Source organism: Salmo salar, chromosome 18, assembly GCF_965601325.2.
Source record: "Salmo salar chromosome 18, fSalSal1, whole genome shotgun sequence".
NCBI classification, from domain to species: domain Eukaryota; kingdom Metazoa; phylum Chordata; class Actinopteri; order Salmoniformes; family Salmonidae; genus Salmo; species Salmo salar.
In genome coordinates this window covers 14,266,972-14,294,645 of record NC_138308.1, presented here as the reverse complement: position 1 = coordinate 14,294,645, position 27,674 = coordinate 14,266,972, and the positions used below count along the sequence as shown (strand labels likewise).

The 27,674-nt window shown below is 42.7% G+C and overlaps 1 protein-coding gene across 4 annotated transcripts in view; it reads left to right on the top strand.

Annotated features, from left to right (window-relative positions):
* The window catches only part of abhd12 (abhydrolase domain containing 12, lysophospholipase), a 31,193-nt gene extending 3,810 nt beyond the window's left edge, over window positions 1-27,383 (top strand). For 2 of the 4 annotated variants that reach the window (XM_014154053.3, XM_014154052.3), the window contains 13 exons: window positions 7,941-7,991; window positions 9,662-9,783; window positions 10,665-10,770; window positions 18,505-18,624; window positions 18,873-18,903; window positions 19,078-19,123; window positions 19,248-19,377; window positions 19,577-19,614; window positions 22,715-22,794; window positions 22,906-22,988; window positions 23,506-23,584; window positions 24,526-24,653; window positions 24,857-27,383. In XM_014154053.3, coding sequence (XP_014009528.1) covers window positions 7,941-7,991; window positions 9,662-9,783; window positions 10,665-10,770; window positions 18,505-18,624; window positions 18,873-18,903; window positions 19,078-19,123; window positions 19,248-19,377; window positions 19,577-19,614; window positions 22,715-22,794; window positions 22,906-22,988; window positions 23,506-23,584; window positions 24,526-24,653; window positions 24,857-24,890 — 1,048 coding nt within the window. In that variant the 3' untranslated portion in view covers window positions 24,891-27,383. The remainder of the gene's footprint in view (window positions 1-7,940; window positions 7,992-9,661; window positions 9,784-10,664; window positions 10,771-18,504; window positions 18,625-18,872; window positions 18,904-19,077; window positions 19,124-19,247; window positions 19,378-19,576; window positions 19,615-22,714; window positions 22,795-22,905; window positions 22,989-23,505; window positions 23,585-24,525; window positions 24,654-24,856) is intronic. The other 2 variants (XM_014154055.3, XM_014154054.3) reach the window with 1 other exon arrangement.
* The last annotated feature ends 291 nt before the right edge of the window (window positions 27,384-27,674 follow it).

Sequence of the window (27,674 nt, the reverse complement as noted above, 5' to 3'; positions counted from 1 at the left end):
TTAGAACTTGCTCAAATTTGCTGTTTAGGCTACTGCTGCTTCAAACAGTCTTTTCTGGGTGTGAATGTGGGTCCATTGATGGGACATCTAATAGAAACGTGTACAGGACCATTGCATATAGGCACACTGCTAACTTGCACTGGCATCACTGTTCAAACAATTTACAGAAGGCTGGCTGGAAAGCCAGGGACACGCATTCGTGCAAAGGAAATAAGAACCGAGAGCAGAATGCACAGTTTTCCTTCCCTCCTGCGGGATATGTACCTCTATGTAGCCTAATGCGTTACATAGCGACTTTCAGTTCCCACTAGGTGCTCCTCTCAACACTCCCCTCTTTTACCCACACTCCAGGAACAGGCTTCCCTGGGTCACTGTTTCCTTGGTGTCTCTGCCTACTTGGTTTATTGAGGTGTTGTACCTGTCAGTCTATTCCCACAGCTGCAATCTGTCAAGATGACTGCAGTTTTTTATTTTTATTTTATTTTCCTCTGTCTCAATTTTGTCAGATTTGCAATTGTCAAGACTGCTAGCTACTGCTGCTACCCTGTCATAGTGCATTAACCTGTTTCCAATAAACACACTGGAATCAGTCAGACACTGAAACACAAAGGTCTTGCAGATCCACTTCCTGTATTTTGTTTCGTTTTGTCTCATTACATTTTTAGCATTACTTTCCTCAACAGAAAGTCCAGAAGACATTGTCTGACCTTTGGCCTAATTTGGCAGCAAATGCCCCACGTCTTAATCAAACTATTAGGCTAAGTTTAGTGATATTGATTTACTCTGCAGAAATGAGTGCCAGTTCCTTAGCCTATTTAGCTACAGTGGTCTCTTTTTGCCTTGAAGTCTCAGCTAGCCAGATAGTCTTTAGTGGCCTGGGCAAGATATTGCAGGATGGACTGCACCATAAGTTTCTTATGTTATTTTTTTCACTGTGTTTCTAGACTGAGAGTGTAAAGGATGTCATGCTGCTTGCTTAGCAAGTACCACTTCCTCCCAATTCGGCCCATACCTCTGCCTTGCTAGCACACGTGACCCCCCCCCCCCCCCCCCCCCCCCCCCCCCCGAAGCGTCTCGCCAGTCAGCGACAAGCTAGCTATTCGCTGGCGTAACTTCAGGCTGAGGAGTAAGTTTCACTCATTCCCATGTGATACATGAGGAACTAGCTGTTCTTAGATACATGAACTGACTGTACTAATGAACATGAATAACCCCTCCCACCACAGCTGGCTGACATATATAGTCCAATATGACCTTCATGTTGCCCATGACATCAACCATGTAATTTCAGGTGCTCTTTGCCAGCAACTTCAATGGGTCCTCCTGGCTTGTAGTTGGTTCATGATGATCTGACTGGAAGGAACCTCGCACATAAGGGTGACAAGTGTTTATGTTCTGTGGCTGTGCCCGTAAATCTCCAAAGGGAAATTGTGCTAAGCACCCAATGTCAAGTTTAGTGAGGAAGAACTAGCGTTAACTAATTTAGTGTTGTTGCCTTCCCCATAGCATGGTGGCATTACTTCTGCTTAAAACCCAAGTATTGATTAGCTTATAGGGGTGCACATGTACTGTGACCCTGTAGTTGCTTCAGATTATGTCCGACTGTGCCTGCCAGACCTCCTAGCTAATAAAATATTGCTTTGTTATCCCCTTCATACCAAACCACAGCATGCAGATTTAAAAAAAATAATTAAGTTTCTGTTATTTATTTTGAAACAGGGCTGTAATTGCTCTGGCTGACTGGCCCTCCCATGAGGGGATTAATTATTTTGGTCTGATTGGCCCTGTCAGAGGCTGTTTAGGCTCAAGAGGCTGGAATCGGCTGTGTCATGGCTGTTATTTTAGGATCCCTCCAGCCCTCTTGACAGCTCTCCCATTGCTAGCAGAGGATTTCTATTTCTCTATAGATTATAGTGTGGGTGTGTGGTGCTCATCGCAGAGGCTCATTTTTAGAGGCCTCACTGGGAACATGATGGCCAGCTCTCTCGTGGGCTGAAGTATTCCAACTTGAAGTTGAGACAAGTTCGGCCTCTATGGTGTCAATGACCAAGAAGAATCTGGTTTCAGACACTGAAGCTGTTAACCTTGGAGGTGCTTCTCCTGCAGCTGCAGCTAATGTACAGCAGTAGTCAAAGGGTTTGAATATATTTATCTGCCGAGCCTAGCTCTAGTGTTTGTTTTTTTGAATTCTACTGCGACTCATATTCTGCTGTGAGTACCCATCTGAAGTTTATATTATTTTGGTCCGTGGAAATCCCTTTGGTTATACCTGACCCCTGACTGTCTCGTAGTCTTGCTCTGGTCCTAGGGCTCTAGCCTGTTCTTTTTCCGCCAAACTAGACAGGGTGGCATTGACACTGCTCAAAGCCTCTTCTCAAAATCCCATGTCAGACTGCATTAGTTATCTCCTGCCCTGATTGGCCCTACTTTGGCAGCCATGGCTCTGTCAAGGTCCTGGCTGTTACACTGTCACCTTGGACAGGGATAGGGGGAAGGGAAGTCCTCTACAGAAAGCCATGGGGAAGCAGCACTGGCCACAGGATGGACTTCAGTCTTCTGGATGAATAGCTGAATGATAGTTAAATTAATTTAAAACCACACTGCCATGGTATTGTTGCCTTGTTTTACATGGATAACATGGCTTTATTGAAGTCCTTATGAATCTGATTAATGAATGGTTAGTGCAGCAGGTAGCATAGTGGTTAGCCTAGCCTAGCGTTGGGCCAGTAACCGAAAGGTGGCTGGTTCGAATACCCGACCCGACAAGGGAAAAATCTGTCTGTGGTCTTGAGCAAAGTACTTAACCTTCATTTGCTCCAAGGGGCCATACTACTATGGCTGCCCCTGTAAACACATTTCACTGCACCTATCCGGTGTAAGTGACAATAAAACATATACTCTCTGCCAAGCAGATGACCAATGTGATCTAATGCAATGTAGCTTCATCTCGTCATGTCTACCAGGCTGTAATCAGGTCCATATGGCAGCAGGCCCCTCCGCTGAGCTAAACGCATTAGCTGGCCTCCAGGCGTTAGCAGGGCAGGTGTTGTCCTGTCTTGTTGCACCACTGTTGATCAACAGTGCCTCCTGCTGTTCTGCCTGTTTCCACCCTATGCAGGTATATCTGTTTGCGTAACCCTTGACTGAATTGTTAACTCTACATGGCAATTAACCATCACCCCACCGATGGTTCAACTGAAGGTCTGTCTGTAGTAGGTACCCCATAAGAAAACATTGGGCCCCACGTGCCTGTGAAATTAGACCACCATCTGTTTAGTTGGCATGACTGGTACACTGCTTGTTCTGAACAAAGCAAGAGTGCTGTCCGCTTTGTCAAAACTGGTCAGCCTTGTGCTCCAGTTGGCTGAACATGCATCTGCCACAGTGTTCAAAACCTAGCTTATTTGTTTAATTATCTGTGGAGGAGGATGGGCATTTTCTGTTATATCCCTCTGGTATATGTACTGGTATGCACACTCAGGCAAGAGTAACGTACTATTGTAAAGTACTGACTAGCTATGGTGTATTAATTTGTGCAGAGTCGTCTGTACATGACAAATTAAACCATGCACATGTTAGTCACAAAGCAATGTTGATTTTATTGAGAGGGTGGCAACTGGTGAGTGTTAGGGCTATGCTAGCCTTGGAAGCCCAGGCTTCTACTGTACCGTTCGAAAGCCTGGGGAAGATCTCCTTTCAGAAAGAAGATAAAAGGGGTGGAGTACGGCCGAGTCTAGATGGGCGCTAGTGACGCATTGCCACTTATCAAGATTCCGCATGGATGGAGTTCCAAAGAGACTTCCAATACAAAACGAATACTGCATAGGCTAGTAAAACGTAGTCTTGACACTGTAGGAAAAGAGAAAAACAAGAAGGGGGGAAAAAAACGAAACACAAGGGAATGCCTCTACCACAGATGTTTCACCGGCTGTATAAATCTGAAGCATTTGGTTGGAATTTCCACTGTTGAGGAGAGGAAGCCCAGTGACCGGCAGTAAGAGAGTATGGAGCGAGATTGAACTGGACCGACATTCTGCAGATTTTCTCAAAGAAAATCAAGATCTCGATAGTTTTCTGTTCCCAGAACTACAATCTGTTACGAACAGACTAAAAAATTGTTTACAAAGAGTGCAACTTGGGGCGAATTGAGTTATTGCTTACGTTCACTTCACAGAGAAGGTATTCCCTAATGTTGGGCATACAGTACACAACTTCTAAAATCTTAACAACTTGGATGTGCTCACATTTCCGATTTCCTGGTCCCAAATCTTTAATTCCGTCCGTCCTCAACCCGATGATTCCCTAGTTCATCCTGCTCTACGTTTCTGTCGTATGGGGGGAAAATGTGTATATATAATGTTTACACGCAAACAGCAAGCTGCTTTATTTGTGTGCAGAAACATTAAAAAAGAGCAGAGGTGCAGGATATGGACCCGCAAATTGTTGTTGGGCAGAGGTGGACTATATGGACTTTATTGTACAGAGGGAATTGGAGGTAATATAAAACTTTTAATATTGAAAAGGCAGCTGCGTTCTCTCTACAGCTCCACCAATCTTTCATCACCTTGGTCCACACAGTTCATGTTGTTGCTTTTCTCTTCATTGTTTTGGTCTCACATGCTGAGTGCTCATTGGCTATTGGCAGCAGTTCTTGCCCAATCGTGTCATAGCAATGCGCATAAAACAAGACGCACAAACCAAATTTCTAACATGTCAGAAAATTATCGGGACATCTGACTTGAGTCTGGAGAACGGAACAGCCATCATCGGTGCGTCCTTGACCCCCTGAAACTAGTCCCGAGGATTTCAACCCAATCATGTGTCTGGGACTGCAAAAACGTGGCGCAATTGTGAAGTGTATGCCCAGCATTATGGAAATATGAAAATGCATGCTAGAACACGGCAAGGATCTCGCTAGCTTGTACTTGGGTCTGCCTACTATGCTTAATTTACTCCCATTGAAATCTACACAGTTCATCTTGGGTTAGTTATACACTGAACAAAAATATAAACTCAACATGTAAAGTGTTGGTTTCATGAACTGAAGTAAAAGATCCCAGAAATGTTCCATATGCACAAATTTGTTTACCTCCCTGTTAGTGAGCATTTCTCCTTTGCCAAGATAATCCATCTACCTGACAGGTGTTGCATTTCAAGAAGCTGATTAAACAGCATGATCATTACACAGGTGCACCTGGTGCTGGGGACAATAAAAGGCCACTCTAAAATGTGCAGTTTTGTCACACAACACAATGCCACAGATGTTTTGAGGAAGCGTGCAATTGGCACACTGACTGCAGGAAAGTCCACCAGAGCTGTTTAGTGAGAATTGAATGTTAATTTCTCTACCATAAGCCGCCTCCGTCATTTTAGGGAATTTGTCAGTATGTCCAACCAGCTTCACGACCACGTTTAACCACGACAGCCCAGGATCTCCAACTGGCTTCACCTGCGGGATCGTCTGAGACCAGCCACCCGGACAACTGATGAAACTGGGTTTGCACAACCGAAGAATTTATGCACAAACTGTCAGAAACCGTCTCAGGGAAGCTCATCTATGTGCTCGTCGTCCTTACCAGGGTCTTGACCTAACAGCAGTTCGGCGTGGGAAATGCTCACCTTCGATGGCCACTGGCACGCTGAAGTGTGCTCTTCACAGGTTAATCCCGGTTTCAACCGTACCGGGCTGATGTGAACGGAGTGCCCCAGGGTGGCAGTGGGGTTATGATATGGGCAGGCATAAGCTACAGACAACGAACCCGATGGCAATTTGGGGCCCATTGTCATGCCATTCATCCTCCGCCATCACCTCATGTTTCAGCATGATAATGCACGGCCCCATGTCGCAAGGATCTGGACACAATTACTGGAAGCTGAAAATGTTCCAGTTCTTCCGTGGCCTACATACTCACCAGACATGTCACTCATTGAGCATGTTTGGGATGCTCTCGATCAACGTATACGACAGCGTGTGCCAGTTCCCGCCAATATCCAGCAACTTCGCGCAGCCATTGAAGAGTGGGACAAAATTCCACAGGCCACAATCAACAGCCTGCTCAACTCTATGCGAAGGAGATGTCGTGCTGCATGAGGCAAATGGTGGTCACATCAGATACTGACTGGTTTTCTGATCCACACCCCTACCTTTTTAAAAAGATATCTGTGGTCAATATATGTGTAACAGTATAGCTTCTGTCCCTCTCCTCGCCCCAACCTGGGTTTGAACCAGGGACCCTCTGCACACAGACAACAGTCACCCTCGACGCATCGTTACCCATCGCGCCACAAAAGCCGCGGCCCTTGCAGAGCAAGAGGAACAACTACTTCAAGGTCTCAGAGTGAGTAACGTCACCGATTGAAACGCTATTAGCGCGCACCCCGCAAACTAGCTAGCCATTTCACATTGGTTACAGATGCATATGTATTTCCAGTTATGTGAAATCCATAGATTAGGGCCTAATGAATTTTATATCAATTGACTTATTTCCTTATGAACTGTAACTCAATGAAATCTTTGAAGTTGTTGCATTTTTATATATATTTTTTGCGAGCGCTGAAGGCCACGATTTCCATTCAAACTCGAAATCCAAATCTGAAGTTCGCTGGACTTCCAATAGTTGAGTGAACGAGACGGGATTTGGAAGGCTGGCCACGTGAGACTAGGGCTATGCTATTTAACAGTCATACGATACTGTGATACCAAGCAACCAGAATAACCATTACTTTTAAAATAAGAAGAATTTAAAAGCACTATGAAATACCTTCTGCAGGGCCAGTCAAGCTGTGAAGATGTACTTTTTGCTGTGATAACTACAATCCTAAATTGGATGGGGGGGGGGGGGGGGGGGGGAATGACAGAGGTGGAGCTAATACAATGCATCCAAATTAAGGAGTGGATAGTGTCTTTTTTTTTTTTCTTTTTAAATACACCAGTGTCTAACTTTATGTCTCCTCCCCCTCCCCCCAGTCTGTCCCGCTTTCTCGCAGTGGCTTCTTGATAACGCAGCACACAGTATCTAACAGGCTCTTTCAAGCACTCTGCATTATTCATAGGGCCAGAGAGAGCTCTGTGTACACTCTCTCCAAGGGGTTTTGCATGTCTGCACAAACTGCACTTGGTGCATTTGTGTGTGTGTGTGTCGATTTTGTTAGAGCTGATAGATTCCATCTCTGGCAAAGATGGTCAGGTAGAGAGGCTGAAAACAAGAGCAGATGTGACAAATATCTTACATGTGAATCTAAGTAGGCTATTTAAGTACTAGGCTAGACTAAATGGGCCTAGGTCTATTTCTTGCTTTGCTAATCTAAAAATAGAATTCATGAGCATTAGTTAAGCTTGTCTATACTACGGAGTCTGACTGGATCCTTTCATACATATTCATTAAAGTGCAATTTAGTCCAGGATAAGACTTCATTTAGGTCAGTTAAACTGTCCATATTATCATTTGTTGTTGTTGTAAATAATCCATTGTACACTATTCCCACTGACATGTCTGTAGCTCCATAAAGCAGTCTTTCCTGTGCCACCGCTCTCATACTATAATTATACAGCATCTCCACTGCTTGCTTTACGTTCATCACACATCCAGTAAATTAGAGGTTATTATGACACACCCCCAGTAGTGAATATTACAGTTCCCCTGGCCCCACTCCCTGACTGACGCTCCAGCCACATCATGACATACAGTATCAGAGTCCCCCGGGTGCACCGGGCCGTAGAGATCCGTTATGCAACACGCCAGCGAGACGGAGGGAGGGCAGCAGAGGGTCCACTCCAGCCCTCCCCTGACCTTTTTGACATTGAGAGACATGAGCACATCCTTGAGCGCATGCGTGCATCTTGCATATTGTCACACTGGGGTCATCGCTGTTCATTTCATTGGCGTCTGTGGGGTCTGTTTCACGGATTGGAGGACGTTTGTTTTGTTCCTCTGCTGCAGGGTGTGCTGTTTGGGCCTAGTATCTGTCAGGGACTTCACCCTCCATGTGGGGTAAGTTATGTCATAAGGCATGTCATCAATATTGGAGGAAAAACTAAGTGATTTGTCCATAGCCCTAGAAGGTAGATGGGTAACTTCCTGATTTTCAGCAGTCCCTCTGTTATTACAGCAGCTCTCCCAGACGGTAGTAGTAGTTTGTTTTCATTTAAAAGGATAGTCCTATTAACTTGCCATAAAGTTACACTTTCTGTCCCAAGCAAGACTCTAGGAAATAAGGTGTGCTTAGAGAAGTGCAGAGAACACCTTATTTAGTCCTGATACACCGTAGACAGTGTGGCGTATTTCATTATGCCGTCATCTTCAGAGTCTTGCCTCGCTACTGAAAGGACAAGTGTAACGCAAGATGGCATTTATTTTGGAAGATTGCAAAATATGACCTATTCATTCAAGAAAGGATAAATAAGTTTTAGGTGATAAAAAGTAACAAAACATGTTTTATTTTCATCAACTTGTTTCTCTAACTTTATAGCAAGTCAAGCTAGCTTGCACTGCAGAGCAACTATAGCTAGTGACCTCCCCCTAATAATTGTCATAAAAAAACAAATGTCCTGATCACATTAAACTTAAATGGGAGGCAACAGCCAGTGTGTATTTAACATTACTATTAAACTAGTACTCACTTATAGGAATGGGTAATTGTTTACAAGTTGCTAGCTATCCCATAAAGCCATCACTGAAAACCTGCAGAGTTTTGGTAACTTCCTGTTCTTCGACACTGGCTGGACTGAAGACGATGCTTATTTTGGAACATTTTGAAAGTATGCGGTGTCCATCTCACAATGGAGCCGTCAACCGCAAGGGGGTGTTGCGATTCCACTCCATTGTGGACGTCCCCATTTGAAATGCATGACATGCGGCGCAACGTAACATTATTGGTAATGTGAACGAGGCTCGACTCTGACTTAACGCCATGTAGAACTTCCTCATTATAAAGGGTTGTATTGAGAAAGGCTAAGGTGCAGTGTGTTTTACACAGCATTTTCTGTCTGATATTTTTAACGTCTCTGAAATGGCCAGATGTCATGATCTCCACTGCTCCCAGGTTGGAATTCTGCAGTGGTTGCAGCTTAACCTCAGACTGACGTCTAGCTGGATGGAACAGTTTGGAAGGGAGGAAAGGTGCAGGTTACAGGACCCTCTTTGAACCACATCACCCTCTGAACTCTTAGGATAGAACCAAGCAACATCTGGTTTTACTCTGTATGAACAGCAAAGAGTTGTTATTTCCCAAACAGTCTGAACTCTGAACCCCCCATCCTGATAACTAACACATTATGATCTAGGCTTAATATTTTCAACTATTTTAGTACTGTACACATCTGTGTGCAATTGGAATGGACAGCAGATCTTTGTAGTCTTAACTGTTATTTTTATTTAACCTTTAACTAGGCAAGTCAGTTAAGAACAAATTATTATTTACAGTGACTGCCTAGGAACAGTGGGTTAACTGCCTTGTTCAGGGGCAGAACAACAGTTTTTTTTTACCATGTCGTTTCGGGTATTCGATCTAGCAACCTTTCGGTTACTGGCCCAACGCTCTAACCGCTAGGCTACCTGCCATCTAAAATTAGCCATCTAAAACCTTAATGTTTTCTACTTTAGTTTTTGAAGATCAATGTAAAATGCTGATGTTGTCTCTCTCCCCTGCGTGTGTGTTCCAGATATGGCCTAATGGGCAGATTGAAGAGGATCCTCCTGTGGGTGCTGGGAGTCTACATAACCATCCCCTTCATCGTCAAACTATGCCCCTCCATTCAGGCAAAACTAGTCTTTTTAAATTTTGGTGGGTATAGATATAGAAACCACTAAGGCATGTTTTTGTTCGATCTAGTTGGTTGCATTGATTTAAGAATTGTATTTTTTATGAGACTAAATAAGCTTGCTTCATCAGTTAGCTCTGGCCTCTGCGTGTTTCATTTGGTAGGTGGATACTTGTAGCTCATTTAGTAAGTGTGCATACATGAGCAAGGGTGCATGTGCTAATGTGTGCACATGAGAGCCTGCTCATCAGCTGAACCTGAAACCCAACACAGCACGAAACTCCAGACAGAGGCAGTTAAGAGGGTGTATATTCCATCTGCAAGCATGCAATACACAGCCTTCACCGCTCCCTCCATCTGATTTGCAGTGTGGGTGTGTAACTGTAGTAGTTTCATGCATTATAGGCAGCAATGGGCAGGATTGCACCTAAAACATTGATTCAGTAGTACTGAGTGGTGTGTTGTGACCACATCTGATTCTAGTTACTTGGTTTCAACCAATCAACATCCAGTACTGGAACTACCCATTGTAAAACATGTAACCCCATCAGATTTGAACATGCTTTTCTGTCCCACTCAGTGACATCTGATTTTCTTTTGGAGTCTTTTGCATGGTTTGCAGTGCAGCTAAAGACCCAAATGTCTTGTGGATGGCAGACGGTTGGAGGTTTTCTTTGTATTCAGTGAGGAAGTGAAACAGTATATGTCTGTACAGGAAGTGGACTGTGACTTGTGACTGTCTCGTGTAACCTTATAGAGTGGAAAGAGGCAGAGCCCTGCTATTTCTAGAGCAGCTGTCCTGTGGATTTTAGCTGAGCGCTGCTGCTTTGTCAGTGATATCTTATTGTCTTAGCACATCTAACACAGCCTCTGTCTACCCTCTACCCAACCCCACCCCCTGCAGTGCGGCTGCCCTATTTCATTGACTTGAAAAGGCCACAAGACCATGGCTTGAACCACACCTTTAACTTCTACCTGCAGCCAGAGACTGGTGTCAACATTGGTGTATGGTAAGAAGACATGCGCGTGCACACACACACACACACCAGCTGCTTGGCTAAGACTGTGTGGGATGGATCTCGTACTTTCTTTCTCGCTCCGTACTTTCACATATCAAGTCAATGATGACACAGGTGACAATAGGGAAAATAATAATACTCAATGAGTAGTACCCATTAACAGGACACTACAGGAAGAAATGATTTTAGGACAATAATGAAATGGTGAGAAAGATACAAGTAGCAGTGTTATTGCTCTGGTTGGTCATTCCACTGGCTGTCCCTGCGGGTGTGGCAGGAAACTACATATTTTGCAGCTAATATGGCATAAAGATTTTTTTGTTCCAATAGATATTGGATTTTCAAAGTATTTGTTTTAGATTCTGGGAAAGAAAATTGCCCGCATGTCTGTATAGTTCTCGCAGTGTAGGAGAAAATGCAGCTCTGTCTTGACCTTTCTGAGGGCAGAGTGTGACGGTCAGTTTCTATTGCCAGGCCGTGCTCACTTAGTCTGTACGTAGTCTGTGTTTTTCTCCGTTTTCTATCAGTCACGGTGGTAATGTAGTCTGTCAAATAGCATTGACGTTTACTTAGATTTTGTGGTGTCTTTCCAATAGGTGAGCTTTTTATTTTAGCTTCGTGATGATTTGGTTGGGACAGGTTTTCTGAGTGCTGTCCTGAGGCTTTGTTGGGTAGGTAGGGGTTAGTGAACTGAGTCAGCTGGCTGAGGACTCGTTTCTATGGTCATCTCTTGGCTTTTGAGGGCTTTGTAATGGTAGGAGTGGTGGTCACTTGTTTTTTTAAATGATAACATTTGGTGGCTCTTTTCTTGTATATTAATCAGCAGAGGGAATTGGCCTAATTCTGCTCTGCATGCATTTGGAGTTGTTTCCTCTGTACTCTGAGGATGCTGTTACAGAATTCCTCATGCTGGGTTTCAGTTGGGGTGTTTGTCCCATTTGTCATTCTTGCTTTGTAAACAGACCCCACACTTCACTGCCATATAGTGCAATTGGTTCTATTATTGATTAGAATATTTTGACCCAGATCCTAATTGCTATGTCTAATTTAATAGATTGTTCAATGGCATAGAAAGCCTTCCTTCCTTCCTTCCTTCCTTCCTTCCTTTCTTTCAGTTCATTCACGGCCAAGTTGAAGTTCCCTGTGGAGCACATTTTTTTGTCCCGTGTGTGTGCGCGTGTGCTATATGAGTGGAGTCTAGTAAAAAGGTATATTGGTTTCCCTGACATCTGGACCTTTTCTGGAATATCATAATGTTTGTATTTTTGAAATTGACTCAGTGCCCAGGTTTGACAGAACTGTTGCAGATGATCTAATTGTGGCTGTAGCCCCTCCTCTTGTGGGGGACAGCGGCACCAGGTCATCTGCATACAGGAGCCATTTTATTTCTGTGTCATTAAGAGTGAGATCGGGGGCTGCTGGTCACTCAAACTTTTTGATTTAACATTTTTATCAGTTTGGGTATGTAAGGTATAAATATGGACTGATGTTTGATCATTTGGTAGGAATCCAATTTGACTTTTGCTCAGGACATTACTGCACTTTCTCAGTGACCACTATCTGCTGTTCATGATGGCATCTCTCGATCCCGTTCTTGTCTCTCATCAAATGTGATTTGTCACATGCGCTGAATACAACAGGTATAGATAGACCTTACGTGAAATGCTTACTTTCAAGCCCTTAGCCAACAATGCAGTTCAAGATTAGAGTGAAGAAAATATTTAAGTAACACAAGATTACATGACGACAAGGCTATATACAGCGGGTACCGGTACCAAGTCAATGTGCGAGGGTACAGGTTAGTCGAGGTAATTTCTCCATGTAGGTAGGGGTAAAGTGACTATGCATAGATAATAAACAGAGAGTAGCAGCAGTGTAAAAACCAAGGGGGGGTGGGGGTGTCAATGTAAATATTCCGGGTGGCTGTTTGATTATTTGTTCAGCAGTCTTATGGTTTGGGGGTAGAAGCTGTTAAGGAGCCTTTTGGACCTAGCGCTCCAGTACTGCTTGCCGGGTGACTGTAGTAGAGGGCGACCGATTTTATGATAATTTTTTTTTTCAACGCCGACACCGATTATTGGAGGGCCAGAAAAGGCCAATACTGATTAATCGGCCAATGTTTTTTTTTTTTTTACAATTTTTTTTTGTAATAATGACAATTACAACAATACTGAATGAACACTTATTTTAACTTAATATAATGCATCAATAAAATCAATTTAGCCTTAAATAAATGAAACATGTTCAATTTGGTTTAAATAATTGTGTTGGAGAAGAAAGTAGAAGTGCAATATGTGTCATGTAAAAAAGCTGACGTTTAAGTTCCTTGCTCAGAACATGAACATATGAAAGCTGGTGGTTCCTTTTAACATGAGTCTTCAATATTCCCAGGTAAGAAGTTTTAGGTTGTAGTTATTATAGGACTATTTCTCTCTCTACGATTTGTATTTCTTATATCTTTGACTATTGGATGTTCTTATAGGCACTTTAGTATTGCCAGTGTAACAGTATAGCTTCCGTCCCTCTCCTCGCTCCTTCCTACCTGGGCTCGAACCAGGAACACATTGACAGCCACCCTCGAAGCAGCGTTACCCATGTAGAGCAAAGGAAAAAACTACTCCAAGTCTCAGAGCGGGTGATGTTTGAAACGCTATTAGCGCACCTGGCTAACTAGCTAGCCATTTCACATCGGTTACACCAGCCTAATCTTGGGAGTTGACAGGCTTGAAGTCATAAACAGCGCAATGCATTGCTGCCTACCATCGTTCAGACTGCTCTATCAAATCATAGACTTAATTATAACATAATAACACACAGAAATACGAGCCTTAGGCCATTAATATGGTAGAATCCGGAAACTATCATCTCAAACAAAACGTATTTCCTGTCAGTGAAATACGGAACCATTCCGTATTTTATCTAACGGGTGGCATCCCTAAGTCTAAAAATTCCTGTTACATTGCACAACCTTCAATGTTATGTCATAATTACGTAAAATTCTGGCAAATTAGTTCGCAACGAGCCAGGCGGCCCAAACTGTTGCATATACCCTGCGTGCAATGAACACAAAATGACACAATTTCACCTGGTTAATATTGCCTGCTAACCTGGATTTCTTTTAGCTAAATATGCAGGTTTAAAAATATATACTTCTGTGTATTGATTTTAAGAAAGGCATTGATGTTTATGGTTAGGTACAGTCGTGCAACGATTGTGCTTTTTTCGCAAATGCGCTTTTGTTAAATCATCCCCCGTTTGGTGAAGTCGGCTGTCTTTGGAAGAAATAGTCTTCACAGTTCGCAACGAGCCAGGCGGCCCAAACTGCTGCATATACCCTGACTCTGTTGCAAGAGAAGTGACACATTTTCCCTAGTTAAAAGAAATTCATGTTAGCAGGCAATATTAACTAAATATGCAGGTTTAAAAATATATACTTGTGTATTGATTTTAAGAAAGGCATTGATTTTTATGGTTGGAGCAACGTGTACCTAAGCGATTATATGCAACGCAGGACAGGCTAGATAAACTAGTAATATCATCAACCATGTGTAGTTAACTAGTGATTATGATTGATTGTTTTTTTTATAAGATAAGTTTAATGCTAGCTAGCAACTTACCTTGGCTTCTTACTGCATTCGCGTAACAGGCAGGCTCCTCGTGGAGTGCAATGTAAAGCAGGTGGTTAGAGCGTTGGACTAGTTAACCGTAAGGTTGCAACATTGAATCCCCGAGCTGACAAGGTAAAAATCTGTCGTTCTGCCCCTGAACAAGGCCGTCATTGAAAATAAGAATGTGTTCTTAACTGACTTGCCTAGTTAAATAAAGGTAAAAAAATTTAATTATCGGCCTAGTCGGCATCCAAAAATACCGATTTCTGTTTGTTATGAAAACTTGAAATCGGCCCTAATTAATCAGCCATTCCGATTAATCGGTCAACCTCTAGACTGTAGTCTTCAAACATTTTTTGGGCCCTTCCTCTGTGGTGTGTGTATATAGGTCCTAGATGGTAGGAAGCTTGGCCCCAGTGATGTGTTGGGCCGTACGCACTAACCTTTGTATTGCCTTATGGTTGGTTGGATGCAGAGCAGTTGCCATACCAGGCGGTGATGCAACTGGTCTGGATGCTCTCGATGGTGCAGCTGTAGAACTTTTTGAGGATCTGGGGACCAATGCCAAATCTTTTCAGTCTTCTGAGGGGGGAAAAGGTGTTTTCGTGCCCTCTTCATGACTGTCTTGGTGTGCTTGGACCATGTTAGTTTGTTGATGTGGACACCAAGGAACTTGAAGCTCTCGACCCGCTCGGCTACAGCCCCGTCGATGTTAATGGGGGCCTGTTCCTGTAGTCCACAATCATTTCCTTTGTCTTGCTCACATCGAGGGAGAGGTTGTTGTCCTTGCACCACACTGCCAGGTCTCTGACCTCCTCCATATAGGCTCTCATCGTTGTCAGTTTTCAGGCCTACCACTGTTGTCATTAGCAAACTTAATGATGGTGTTGGAGTCGTGGTTGGTCACGCAGTTGTGGGGGAACAAGGAATACAGGAGGGGACTCGGCACGCATGCCTGAGGGTCCCCCATGTTGAGGATCAGCGTGGCAGATGTGTTGTTGCCTAACTTTACCACCTGGGGGTGGCCCATCAGGAAGTCCAGGATCGAGTTGCAGAGGGAGGTGTTTTGTCCCAGGGTCCTTACCTTAGTGAGATTTGTGGGCACTATGGTGTTGAACGCTGAGCTGTAGTCAATGAACAGCATTCTCACATAGGTGTTCCTTATGTCCAGGTGGGTAAGGGTAGTGTGGAGTGCAATAGAGACTGCATCATCTGTGGATATGTTGGGGCGGTATGTGAATTGGAGTGGGTCTAGGGTGTCCTGGAGGATGCTGTTGATGTGAGGCATGACCAGCCTTTCAAAGGACTTCATGGTTACCGACGTGATATCTACAGGGCGGTAGTCATTTAGGCAGATCACCTTCGCATTCTTGGGCACAGGGACTATGGTGGTCTGCTTGAAAATGTCAGTGAAGACACTTGCCAGTTGGTCTGTGCATGCTCTGAGTACATGCCCTGGTAATCCCTCTGGCCCCGCAACCTTGTAAATGTTGACCTGTTTAAATGTCTTGCTACGCAAAGCGTGATCACACAGTTATCCGGAACAGCTGGTGCTCTCATGCATGCTTCAGTGTTGCTTGCCTCGAAGCGAGCATAAAAGGCATTTGGCTCATCTGGTAGGCTCGTGTCACTGGGCAGTGGCTGGGTTTCCCTTTTTAGTCCATAATAGTTTGCAAGCCATGCCACATCTGACGAGCGTCAGAGGCGGTGTAGTAGGATTCAATCTTAGTCCTGTATTGATGCTTTGCCTGTTTGATGGTTCGTCTGAGGGTATAGCAGGATTTCTTAGAAGTGTCAGGATTAATGTCCCGCTCCTTGACAGTAGCCTTTAGGTTGGTGCGGATGTTGCCTTTAATCCATGGCTTCTGGTTGGGATATGTATGTACGGTCACTGTACGGACAACGTTTTCGATGCACTTATTGATGAAGCCGGTGACTGAGCTTGTATACCCCTCAATGCCATTGGATGAATCACGGAACATATTCCAGTCTGTGCTAGCAAAACAGTCCTTTAGCGTAGAATCTGCATCATCTGACCACTTCCATATTGAGCGAGTCACTGGTACTTCCTGCTTTAGTTTTTGCTTGTAAGCAGGAATCAGGTCAGATTTGCTCAATGGAGGATGAGGGAGAGCTTTGTACGCATCTCTGTGTGGAGTAAAGGTGGTCTAGAGTTTTTTTTAATTTATTTTTAATTTTTTATTATATTATTTTTTTCTCCTCTGGTTGCACATGTAACATGCTGGTAGAAATGAAGTCAAACGGATTTAAGTTTGCCTGCATTAAAGTCCCTGGCCACTAGGAGCACCACTTCTGGATGAGCATTTTCTTGTTTCCTCATGGCCTCATACAGCTCGTTGAGTGTGGTCTTAGTGCCAGCATCAGTTTGTGGTGGAAAATAAACTGCTACGAATAATATAGATGCGAACTCTCTTGGTAGACAGTGTGGTGTACAGCTTATCATGAGATACTCTACCTCAGGCGAGAAATACCTTGACTTCTTTAATATCAGACATTTTTATTTTTTTATTTTACCTTTATTTAACTAGGCAAGTCAGTTAAGAACAAATTCTTATTTTCAATGAAGGCCTAGGAGCAGTGGGTTAAGGCGTTGTGGGTTGTTCAGGGGCACAGGCTGTTGACAAATAGACACACAACCCCTCCCTACCAAACGTAGCTGCTCTGTCCTGCCAATGCACGGAAAACCCAGCCAGCTCTATATTATCCATGTCATCATTCAGCCACGACTCGGGGAAACATAAGATATTACAGTTTTTCATGTCCAGTTGGTAGGATAGTCTTGACCGTAGATCATCCAGTTTGTTTTCCAGTGATTGCGCATTGGCCAATAGAACCGATGGTAGTGGCGATTTACTCACTCGCCTACGAATCCTTACAATGCAACCCGGCCTTCACTCCCCGTATCTCCGTCTTCATGTGAATGATGGGGATTTGGGCCTGGTCTCCAGGAAGCAGTATATTCTTTGCGTTGGACTCTTCATCCAGTTCGAGGTGAGTAATCGCTGTTCTGAGGTCCAGGTGCTCTTTTCGGTCATAAGAGACAGTAGCAAAATAAGTTAAAAACAATGCGAAAAACAAACAAAATAGCACAGTTGGTTAGGAGCCTGTAAAACGGCAGCCATGCCCTCCGGCGCCATTTATATATGCTCTCTGTCTCTCGCGCTCTCTCTTCAATTTGCTTTATTGGGTATAACGATATACATATTGCCAAAGCGTACGTTTGGAGATTACGTTATTGACGATATTAACATTATTAAAATAATAATCAAGATTGTTAACGGGACAATCAGTAACAACAATAATAAAAGGTAAAAATAACCATACAAGGCATAGAGGACATGTGCGGGTTGGTCTGTCAGACACCGTCTTATGGGGAAATGGCACTCTCTAATTGTTTTATTTTTGATATTTTGTCAGGAAATGCAGCTCTGTCTGGGGTTCTCTCTCCCTTGCGCGCTCTCTTGCGAACTCACTCACTCACACAGCCCTCTCGCTGTCTGTGTCTCTCTCTCACACACAGCCATCTAGCTGTCTCGCTTTCTCAAGGGTGTAATGAACTCCTCGGCTGGGAAAACAATAACGCACAGCACACTGCCTCCTGGGGAAAAGGTGCAGTGTGGTTTTTGTGTGTGTGTCTGAGAATGATACAGAAGAGACTGGACCACAGGGGGGAAGACCACCGCAGTCCCTGTGGATGTTTACTGGCCGTGGGGGGTAGGAACTTGAGCAGACTAACAGGGGAACGTTGACTGTGGGAAAGGCATGTTGAGCCCAGAGGAGTTTAGCAGTGTGGGTTGTGGTAGATAAAGACTAAAGGCTGAGGTGATGATATGTAAATAGACAAGTCTCTGTTCAGGGCTATTCTCTTAGAACATGGGGGTTGTGTGTCCAGTTATGTAAAACATGTAGCCAACTCCAATCTGATAGTTCTTACAGTACAGTCTTTGTCCCCGGTTAGACTCAAGTACAGATGAGATACTAGCCTATATCAAACCAGTTTGTCCCACCCCACACCTCTTAGTCTATAGTAGGTGTATATTGTATACATTGCTTACAGCTTTCTCCTTGTCTATATCACTGCTCCTGTTCCACCCAGGCACACAGTTCCAGACCAGATGTGGAAAGAGGCGCAGGGGAAGGACAGAGAGTGGTATGACAGTACCTTTAAATCCCCCTATCCAGTCATGCTGTACCTTCACGGCAACGCAGGGACAAGGTGATCATACATTTAGATTTAAAAAGCACTTTAAATTGTACTCTCTCAGTGCTACTCTGGTCTAGTACCCCCTAGCGTATACCCTTAACTCACATAACAACCTGCCTTTAAATATGTGTTTGTTGAAGCTGACTCACAACCTTGGAACTTGTACATACATATTAACACAATGCGCTCTTCAGAATGGCTGAGATATGTTGCTTTACCTTTCACCTGGTGTACAAACTTGTCCATCCTGTCTGTTTCAGAGGAGGGGACCATAGAGTTCAGCTCTACAAGGTAAGAGGATTTCATTGCAAACACACTAACTTGCTTCGCCTGTATCCCACCCATACTGTATCTAGCTATATTGACTACTGACCAATAAACAAAATTCAATACATTTTTTGTGAATTGACCTGCTTTGTCTGATCTGGAGTTGAGATTTGATGCGTTTCGGCTTCCCCTCCCCAGGTCCTTAGTTTATTAGGCTACCACGTAGTCACATTCGATTACAGAGGTAAGTGGGGTTCTACTTCGAGCTGTTTCTAAGTTTATTAACAATCACAATATCCCTTTTAAAAAGATGATCTGATCTTACATCACCATTCATCTCTTCTTTCATACTTCTCTGGTTGATCCAGGTTGGGGTGACTCAGACGGGAGCCCCTCTGAGAGAGGCATGACGTCAGATGCCCTGTTCCTCTACCAGTGGGTGAAGGAGAGGGTGGGGAGCAAACCCCTCAACGTCTGGGGCCACTCACTGGGGACAGGGTAGGAACACACAGACATCTCTCTCCATCACATTCAGCTCAACATTTCAGAAATAGATTTTGTGTAAAATTATAAACTCTTGTATGATTATGAACCAACAATTTGATGAACATATTCTTTGGGTGAATTTGTTTGTACTGGTAAATCAGTCAATTTACAGAGTGGTAACTTTTAAATATTTATTTTTCTAATTTTCCAGGGTGGCCACTAACCTAGTCCGACATCTGTGTGACAGAGGTAAGCATCTGCTCATTAAGGCTATGACTTCCTACTTCCCAGGCTAAATACAGTTCATTCGGAAAGTATTCAGACACCTTCCTTTTTTCCACATTTTGTTACGTTATAGCCTTATTCTACAATGGATTAAATAATTTGTTTACCTCATCTACACACAATACCCCATAATGACAAAGCGAAAACAGGTTTTTAGAAGTCTTTGCAAATGTATTCATTAACAAAAACATAAGTATTCAGACCCTTTGCTATGAGACTCAAAATTGAGCTGGTGCATCCGGTTTCCGATGATGATCCATTGATGTTTCTAAAACTTGATTGGAGTCCACCTGTGGTAAATTCAATTGGTTGGACCTGATTTGGAAAGGCACACACCTGTCTATATAAGGTTCCACAGTTGACAGTGCATGTCAGAGCAAAAAGAAAGCCATGAGGTGGATGGAATTGTCAGTAGAGCTCTGAGACAGGATTGTGTCGAGCAGAGATCTGGGGAAGGGTACCAAAAATGTCTGCAGCATTGACGGTCCCCAAGAACACATTAGCCTCCATCATTCTTAAATGGAAGAAGTTTGAAACCACCAAGACTCTTCCTAGAGCTGGCTGCCCGGCCAAACTGAGCAATCAGGGGAGAAGGGCCTTTGTCAGGAAGGTGATGTTCACTCTGACAGAGCTCCAGAGTTCCTCTGTGGAGATGGGAGACCCTTCCTGAAGGACAACCATCACTGCAGCACTCCACCAATCAGGCCTTTATGGTAGAGTGGCTAGAAGCCACTCTTCAGTAAAAAGCTCATGGCAGCCCGCTTGGAGTTTGCCAAAAGGCATCTAAAGGACTCTCAGACCATAAGAAACAAGATTCTCTGGTCTAATGAAACCAAGTTTGAACTCTTTAGCCTGAATGCCAAGTGTCACATCTGGAGTAAACCTGGCACCATCCCAATGGTGAAGCATGGTGTTGGTGGTGGCAGCATCATGCTGTGGGGATGTTTTTCAGCAGCAGGGACTGGGAGACTAGTCAGCATTGAGGGAAAGATGAACGGAGAAAAGTCTAGAGTTTCTAGATGGAAACCTGCTCCAGAGTGCTCAGGACCTCAGACTGAAGGTGGGAAGGTGCACCTTCCAACAGGACAACGACCCTAAACACGCAGCCAAGACAATGCAGGAGTGGCTTCGGGACAAGTCTCTGAATGTCCTTGAGTGGCCCAGCCAGAGTCCGGACTTGAACCCGATCGAACATTTCTGGAGAGGCCTGAAAATTGTGCAGTGACGCTCCCCATCCAACCTGACAGAGCTTGAGAGGATCTACAGAGAAGAATGGGAGAAACTCCCCAAATACCGGTGTGCTAAGCTTGTAGCGTCATACCCAAGAAGACTCGAGGCTGTAATTGCTGCCAAAGGTGCTTCATGTGTTGCTGCCATGCTATGTTGTCTTAGGTCTCTCTTTATGTAGGGTTGTGTTGTATCTTGTCGTGTGTGTTTTTATCCTATATTTTATTTGGTATTTTTAATCCCAGCCCCCGTCCCTGCAGGAGGCCTTTTTGCATTTTGGTAGGCCATCATTGTAAATAAGAATAAGGTCTTAACTGACTTGCCCAGTTAAATAAAATCAATATAAAATAAAGTACTGAGTAAAGGGTCTGAATACTTATGTAAATATAATATTTCAGTTATTTTTATTTGATACATTTGCAAAAATTTCCAAACCAGTTTTTGCTTTGTCACTATGGGGTATTGTGTAGATTGATGAGTAAAAAATACAATTTAATCAATTTTAGAATAAGGCTATAATGTAACAAAATGTGTTAAAAGTCAAGAGGTCTGAATACTTTTCGAATGCACTGTATATACTTGATTTATGTAGCATTTAGTGAATGCAGGTGCTGCGTGTATCACGCAACAAAATGTTTTAGATAAACAAGTCAGACATTTTTAGAGTATAAATAAAGTGGCTTTCTTAGAATTAAGGCGTTATATGGGTTGTTCCATGAAATGAGTGCCTTTTGCACTTTAGGTAGAAATTGTGCACAAATATCTATTTTTAAGTCTGTTATATTAAATTATGTGCCCTTTTAAGATGGACCACATTTTAAAATGCAATAAATCAGATTTTGTATATGAAATGTTATTAGTGATTCATAAAAAATATAACTACTCACTCATTTAAAAAATATAACTTTTCAAGAGACATTGAACATCTAATAGTCAAATCAGTGTAAAAGCAGGTGAGCTGGTTCTACCCTTTTTGCCCATTTTCTGGTGTTTTGTGGTAGAAAGATTATCAGGTTGAGCATAACACGTCAACCCTGCTACCCATAGATGGACAAGCTGGAAATGTTTGAACAATTAAAAATATATATAGCAAAAGCTCAGGTTGCCCAGGCCGGCGGAGATACAATCTTCGGAAAAATAATTCGCAAGGAGATTCCTGCAAAAATATTATTTGCCTGTTAAAATAAGGTCAAATAAAAATTCACCAAGTCACACTATTCAAAAGGTCCCTAATTGGTGGACCGACCATATACCTGTGCCATTTTTTTTGTTTAAATGAAGTGGGTCAACTTACCCTCTTGTGTTGGGTACTTAGAGAGCCTGATTTGGAGTCCAGGGATGGATTCTGAAAAGTTTGACAAAATATTTTGACAACATTAATGTAACGTTAAGTTTGAGGGGCACATGCTTGGGTCCACCGTGGACTTTTACAAGCATGCCTTACCCAATGGCCTGTACAGGTTGAATGCTCATACAGTATTATGAGGCTTCATCCCATTTTCAAGTATAGTCGATCACTAGTCAGATCATAGCAAGTGAGAAACATGAACTCAGACTTGGTATTGTGTACTACCGGAGGAACTAACTGATTGGCTGTTGACCTTAACACACCAGATACAAGGCTCCTCTTCCAGTGGTAGCTCAAGTGTCCACAGCTTGAATTTCACACCCATCTGACTGGGTTACAGGGTCACAAAGTATCTAGTTGTGACTGCTTTATTCAAGGAAGTGAATGTCTGAAGGAAGTGAATTCAAGGCAACTTATTGCTACATCTTAGATACGTATGGTTATGTTTCATGAAGGTTGGTTTGATTTGAATGACTTTCTATTTTCTAGGGACGCCCCCAAACTCCTTAGTCTTGGAATCTCCGTTCACCAACATCCGAGAGGAGGCCAAGAGCCACCCCTTCTCTATGGCAAGCATTTCCTCTTAATCCCTTGACTACATGTTGAGTCTTATTTAATTGTATTTGATGTAACGTTTTTTTTATTTTATTAGCTACCGTCTGTGTCATTGCTTCTTCTAGGTCTACCGGTACCTTCCAGGCTTTGAATGGTTCTTTTTAGATACCATATCAGCAAACGACATTCGATTTGCCAGTGACGAAAAGTAGGTTGAACTTGATTCTTTCCAGACCATTTAGTTTAACGTTAGATTTAAAGCAGTGTGTCACGTCACTTGTTCCTGCTCAGATGTTTTCAAACTGGTGTCTTCATACAAACTGCTTGTTGCGTCAATAAGATCTCTCTGACACACAACCATTCATCAAACCCTTGTATCAAATGTTATATCAACAGATTAACAGACTGCGTGTTTGCATGTTAAAGAGCAGAGGCATAGTCTGAACCTGGCTGACCCAGGCTCTGTCCATGCCTTTTCTCCATGTCCTCTGGAATGTGCTGAGGGGACTAACTCAGGGAAGGTCAGACTTGTATTATAGGTGGCCTACAGAGGACATTCATCTGTCAAGACTTCCTTTGTGCAGTACTTTCTCGTGGAGTTGCCAAGCACTAGTATAGTATAAGGACCATAGGGCCATTAACATACGACCAACCATGCATATTCAGACACACCAAGATCTTCAGAGACTTGACTGTAATTTGAGCTTGTTTCTTCTCTTTTGTAGTGTGGACCACATATCCTGTCCATTGCTTATCCTTCATGCCGAGGATGACTCAGTCGTGCCCTTTAATCTAGGGAAGAAGGTATCCTTTTTAGTTTGGGCTTCATAAGTCAGCCACATCATCGTGACCTCGTACAGACTTCATCTGGTCCTCCTTTTTCAAAGGACACAGGAAGCTATTTGATCTACCAAAAAAAACAAAGTTAATGTCATAGATTTAATACAGGTCATTACTAATCAGCTGTCGTCTTGAAAACGAGTTGCTTGTTACTGTTCAAATTCCTATCACATGAATGATCTAAAATGTATAGTTTTTTTTCATGGTATCTTTAAAATGCCCCAAATTTTTTATTAAAAAGAATTCTGTATATGCCAATGCCGGTATTAATTTCAACGTAGTTAAGTGGGAACCTCGGAGCAATTAAACTTGAATAATGACTAGTTTTATTTAAAGGGATAGGTCGGGATTTTTTGAAGACTATCTACTTCCCCAGAGTCGGATGTACTCTTGGATAGCATTTTTATGTCGCTGCGTCCAGTATGAATGAAGTTGGAGGTAGTTTTGCGAGCCAATGCTAACTAACTTTAGCACAATGACTGCGTGCTAGCTGTTCCCATAGACTTCCAGTCATTGCGCTAATGCTAGTTGGCAACTTCCGGGTATCCACAAGTTCGTCTGTCTCTGGGGAAGTTGATAAAGGACCATTGCCAAAATCCCAAACTATTCTGAGATTTGAGTTGAGCTACTGTATTATAGCAGTGAAGGAACACACAGAAATAGAATTCATATTTTTTTATTACTATTCTGTTTTTAATTAATTGGTCATCTATTTCATTGGCTTCTAAAAAATAAATATGAACCTCTCAAATGTTCATCACCACTGCAGACCTCTGTGTAACGCTCTATAGCACAGAAGTCATAGTTCAGAGCAGGGCCAGGTCTATATTTGCTGTTCTTTTAACCTGGACTGAAAACAATCCTCCCATAACTCCATTGTGTTTATCTCCTTCCCCTCCTCCCAGCTGTACAACATTGCTTCCCAGTCCAAGAGCCTGAGTGGACACAAACTTCAGTTCATCCCCTTTCCTGTCTCTCTGGCCTACAAGCACAAGTTCATCTACAGGAGTCCTGAGCTGCCACACATACTCAGGTACAGCAGCTAGACCAGCTGCGCACATATACACAGTAGCTAGGAGTGTCTCACTGTTGACAATTTGTGTCTTAACCTTAGGCCAACTGAGCAGATATTATTAAATGTAGGCAATTAGTTGTACAGTAGGTGTCTACAGTCTTGGCCGCCTTTGTACTGAGTTGTGCTAAACGTATTTCTGTTTGGTTTTATTTTTCTTCCAGTGACTTCCTTGGCACGACTCATCCACATGCATAACCGACAAGATCATTTCCACCTGTCCATTGTTTCCTCTTACACCCCCCACGCACACACACATGCGCACACACACATGCACACACACACACTGAAACTCTTTCACTGTATGCTTTATGGTTGGTGTGTACATATCTCATAAAACATTGAAATGTACACGCATGGACTGAAGAAGATGCATCCATTCCTTTATTTAGCATTCCTTTGACACCTAAAATTCCTTTGACATAAACGGAACACTGGCAAAGAGCGAGGGATGGACAACTGACTTGGCTTGTTGTCAAGGTTACGCAAACCAAGAGGATGGCTTGAGCACAAAGATGAAATATGCACACATTTTAAGGAGCCAAGACAAACATCATGGAGTGGGAAGAACAGTGGATCGAGAAGGGAAGCAGTGTTTTTAATTGCACAATGTTTGGGGAATAGACATTCATACACAGGGCGAGGAAGGAGAAAGTTTTTCGTTTTACAACTCATCTGCAGCACAGAGCAAGTTCTGTCAATACCAGTCCAGTTTATTTTCCCAATTTTATTTTTTGTTACATTACAGATAATGATTTAAGTGTATCTATTATTATATTTGACTGATCTCAGATGAGAAGTTTTGGACTCTAGCTTTTCTCTATTTAAGGAAATATATAACTTGAATTAAATATTATACATTTGACCTAACATTGATATTGGTTTTGGGCTTGTCAGTCTCATTATTTTCCGCCTTAAAGAGAAGACTAGTCACTTTTTATTTTAGAACCCCTTAGGACACTTCAGGGCAAGCTCATGAATTAAGATTTCAGGGAGGAAATTAACTGAAGAGCTAAGGTTTAAGAAATATGATTTACACTTTCCAATTATAGCCTACCTCAAAGCAAAAATACCTTATTAATGATTTGGTGCATAGTAAAGTGTTTACCTAGACCTAATGGACATTTTTATTCCAAATCTTAGTGCTAAAACACAATCACCCAGCTAGTGGTTATTCCTGTTCAATCTTAGAACGTGGTGTGTGTGTGAGTGACGGTGCATATTCCATTGGTGTGGTCAGAGGACGACTAAAGACCATTTTTATGTTCTCTTTGGCTTGATAGCAATTGACCGGTGGTACCAAAATGTAGGATGGAGCCAGAGAGGAGTGTGGCTTGGCAGCACCTGCAGTCTGGGAATGTCAGTGTGCCCATCCATCCAATGCACTTAACACTGCTGAGTAAACAGTAAATTACCCCAATGTTACTTTTTGCACATCAGTGTCCTACTAGTTGATGCTGACTGGTTTTTCTTCAATTAGGGCTACCCCACACTGGTAATGCTTGTTTGTAATTTATTGACCAAAGTACACAGTTTCTGTAATTTTCTATTGGCTGTTCTACACTTTTTCAAGTTGTATACACAGTATAACATTTTGTTATTTAATGAATGGTGAGTGACCAGTTCTCTCTTTTGGTGGTCATTTTCCCCTCTGGATATGATGTTGAAATGTAACAGTTTTCACCAGCTATTTCTCAGTCTCTGCACTAAAGCAACATGATGGATGGTATGGTCACCAGGTCATCCAAAACGAGTTCTCTGTGGGGAATTCAATGCATCAGGTTAGGAAGTGCCCTCAGATTGTCAGGTTACGGTCTGTAATCACACAATGTAAGAGGGTAAAGGCAGAGATACAGGGTTAATGGTCAGCTGTTCTATAGCTTTGGAATGGAAAGTGGACACTGGATAAATATCCTCTTCAATTTGGAAATAAGATGTATTTATATATGCATGTACAAGTGGATGAGTAGTGTTAGATGGAGACTGTAGGCATTTCCCAGTTAAGAGTGAACATGTATAATGATTATCTCAGATGACAACTTTAAGCTGCGAAGCAATCTGATGAGAAATTAAAACAATCATTATGTACAGGTATGTAATTTCCAACGGAGGGCATCTTTTGAATTACTTGCTCAGGTGGAGCCATTGTGGAGGAAGGACATGGTTGAATTAGCAGGGTAGACTGTTTGACTTGTCATTTACACGCCATAAGCAGACTTCACCTCCAAGACTGTGCGGCTGCAGTGCAGTAGAGCTCTCATCTTGATTAACCAAACCGGGCTCTTTGAGTCAACTTCTCTAAGCCCTTTTAATACACTGATATCATCTAACTTTAATGTGACAAGTGAAGTTTGCTTGTAGTCAGTGAAGGGGCCTTAGCATATTGTGCTTGTCATTTGACCTTTTCCAGTAGTGTACATGGTGTCTGCTGCCCTTTGCAATATATCTCATTCTTGTGTTTTAACGAGTGACTCAGACATGTGGGTTGGTAGATTGAATATACCTCAAGAGTCGGGTTAAGTGTAACAACTGTTGACAACTCATGTTGGAGCCTGCAGTCACCATTTCTTTTTTATGTCTATAGTTCAAAATCTTGATTTTCTTGCTAACTACTATACCGGACTGGACATACAAAGAATTATGTACATATGCTTGTTAAGTAATGGAATAAACTTAATTGAATTAAAAACATGAAGTGGTTTACTTTGAACCTCTACTCATCTAATTCCTTCCTTGGACTCAAATGACCTTAACAATTTGAAGAATGTCAAAGCTAAAATCTTAAGTTGCTACATCCATGATTTGACTTTGATTATTGAATAGATCATTAATCTATCAGTATAGAATTTACACCTCATGAGCTTCAACTGTCCTATCCCATCAGATCATAAGCTTGATTCACCCCAATGTAAACACAGTTTTAACCATGTTGAGGCAATACAATCATTTTGATATCGTGGATGGTCAGTTCTTGCATCTATA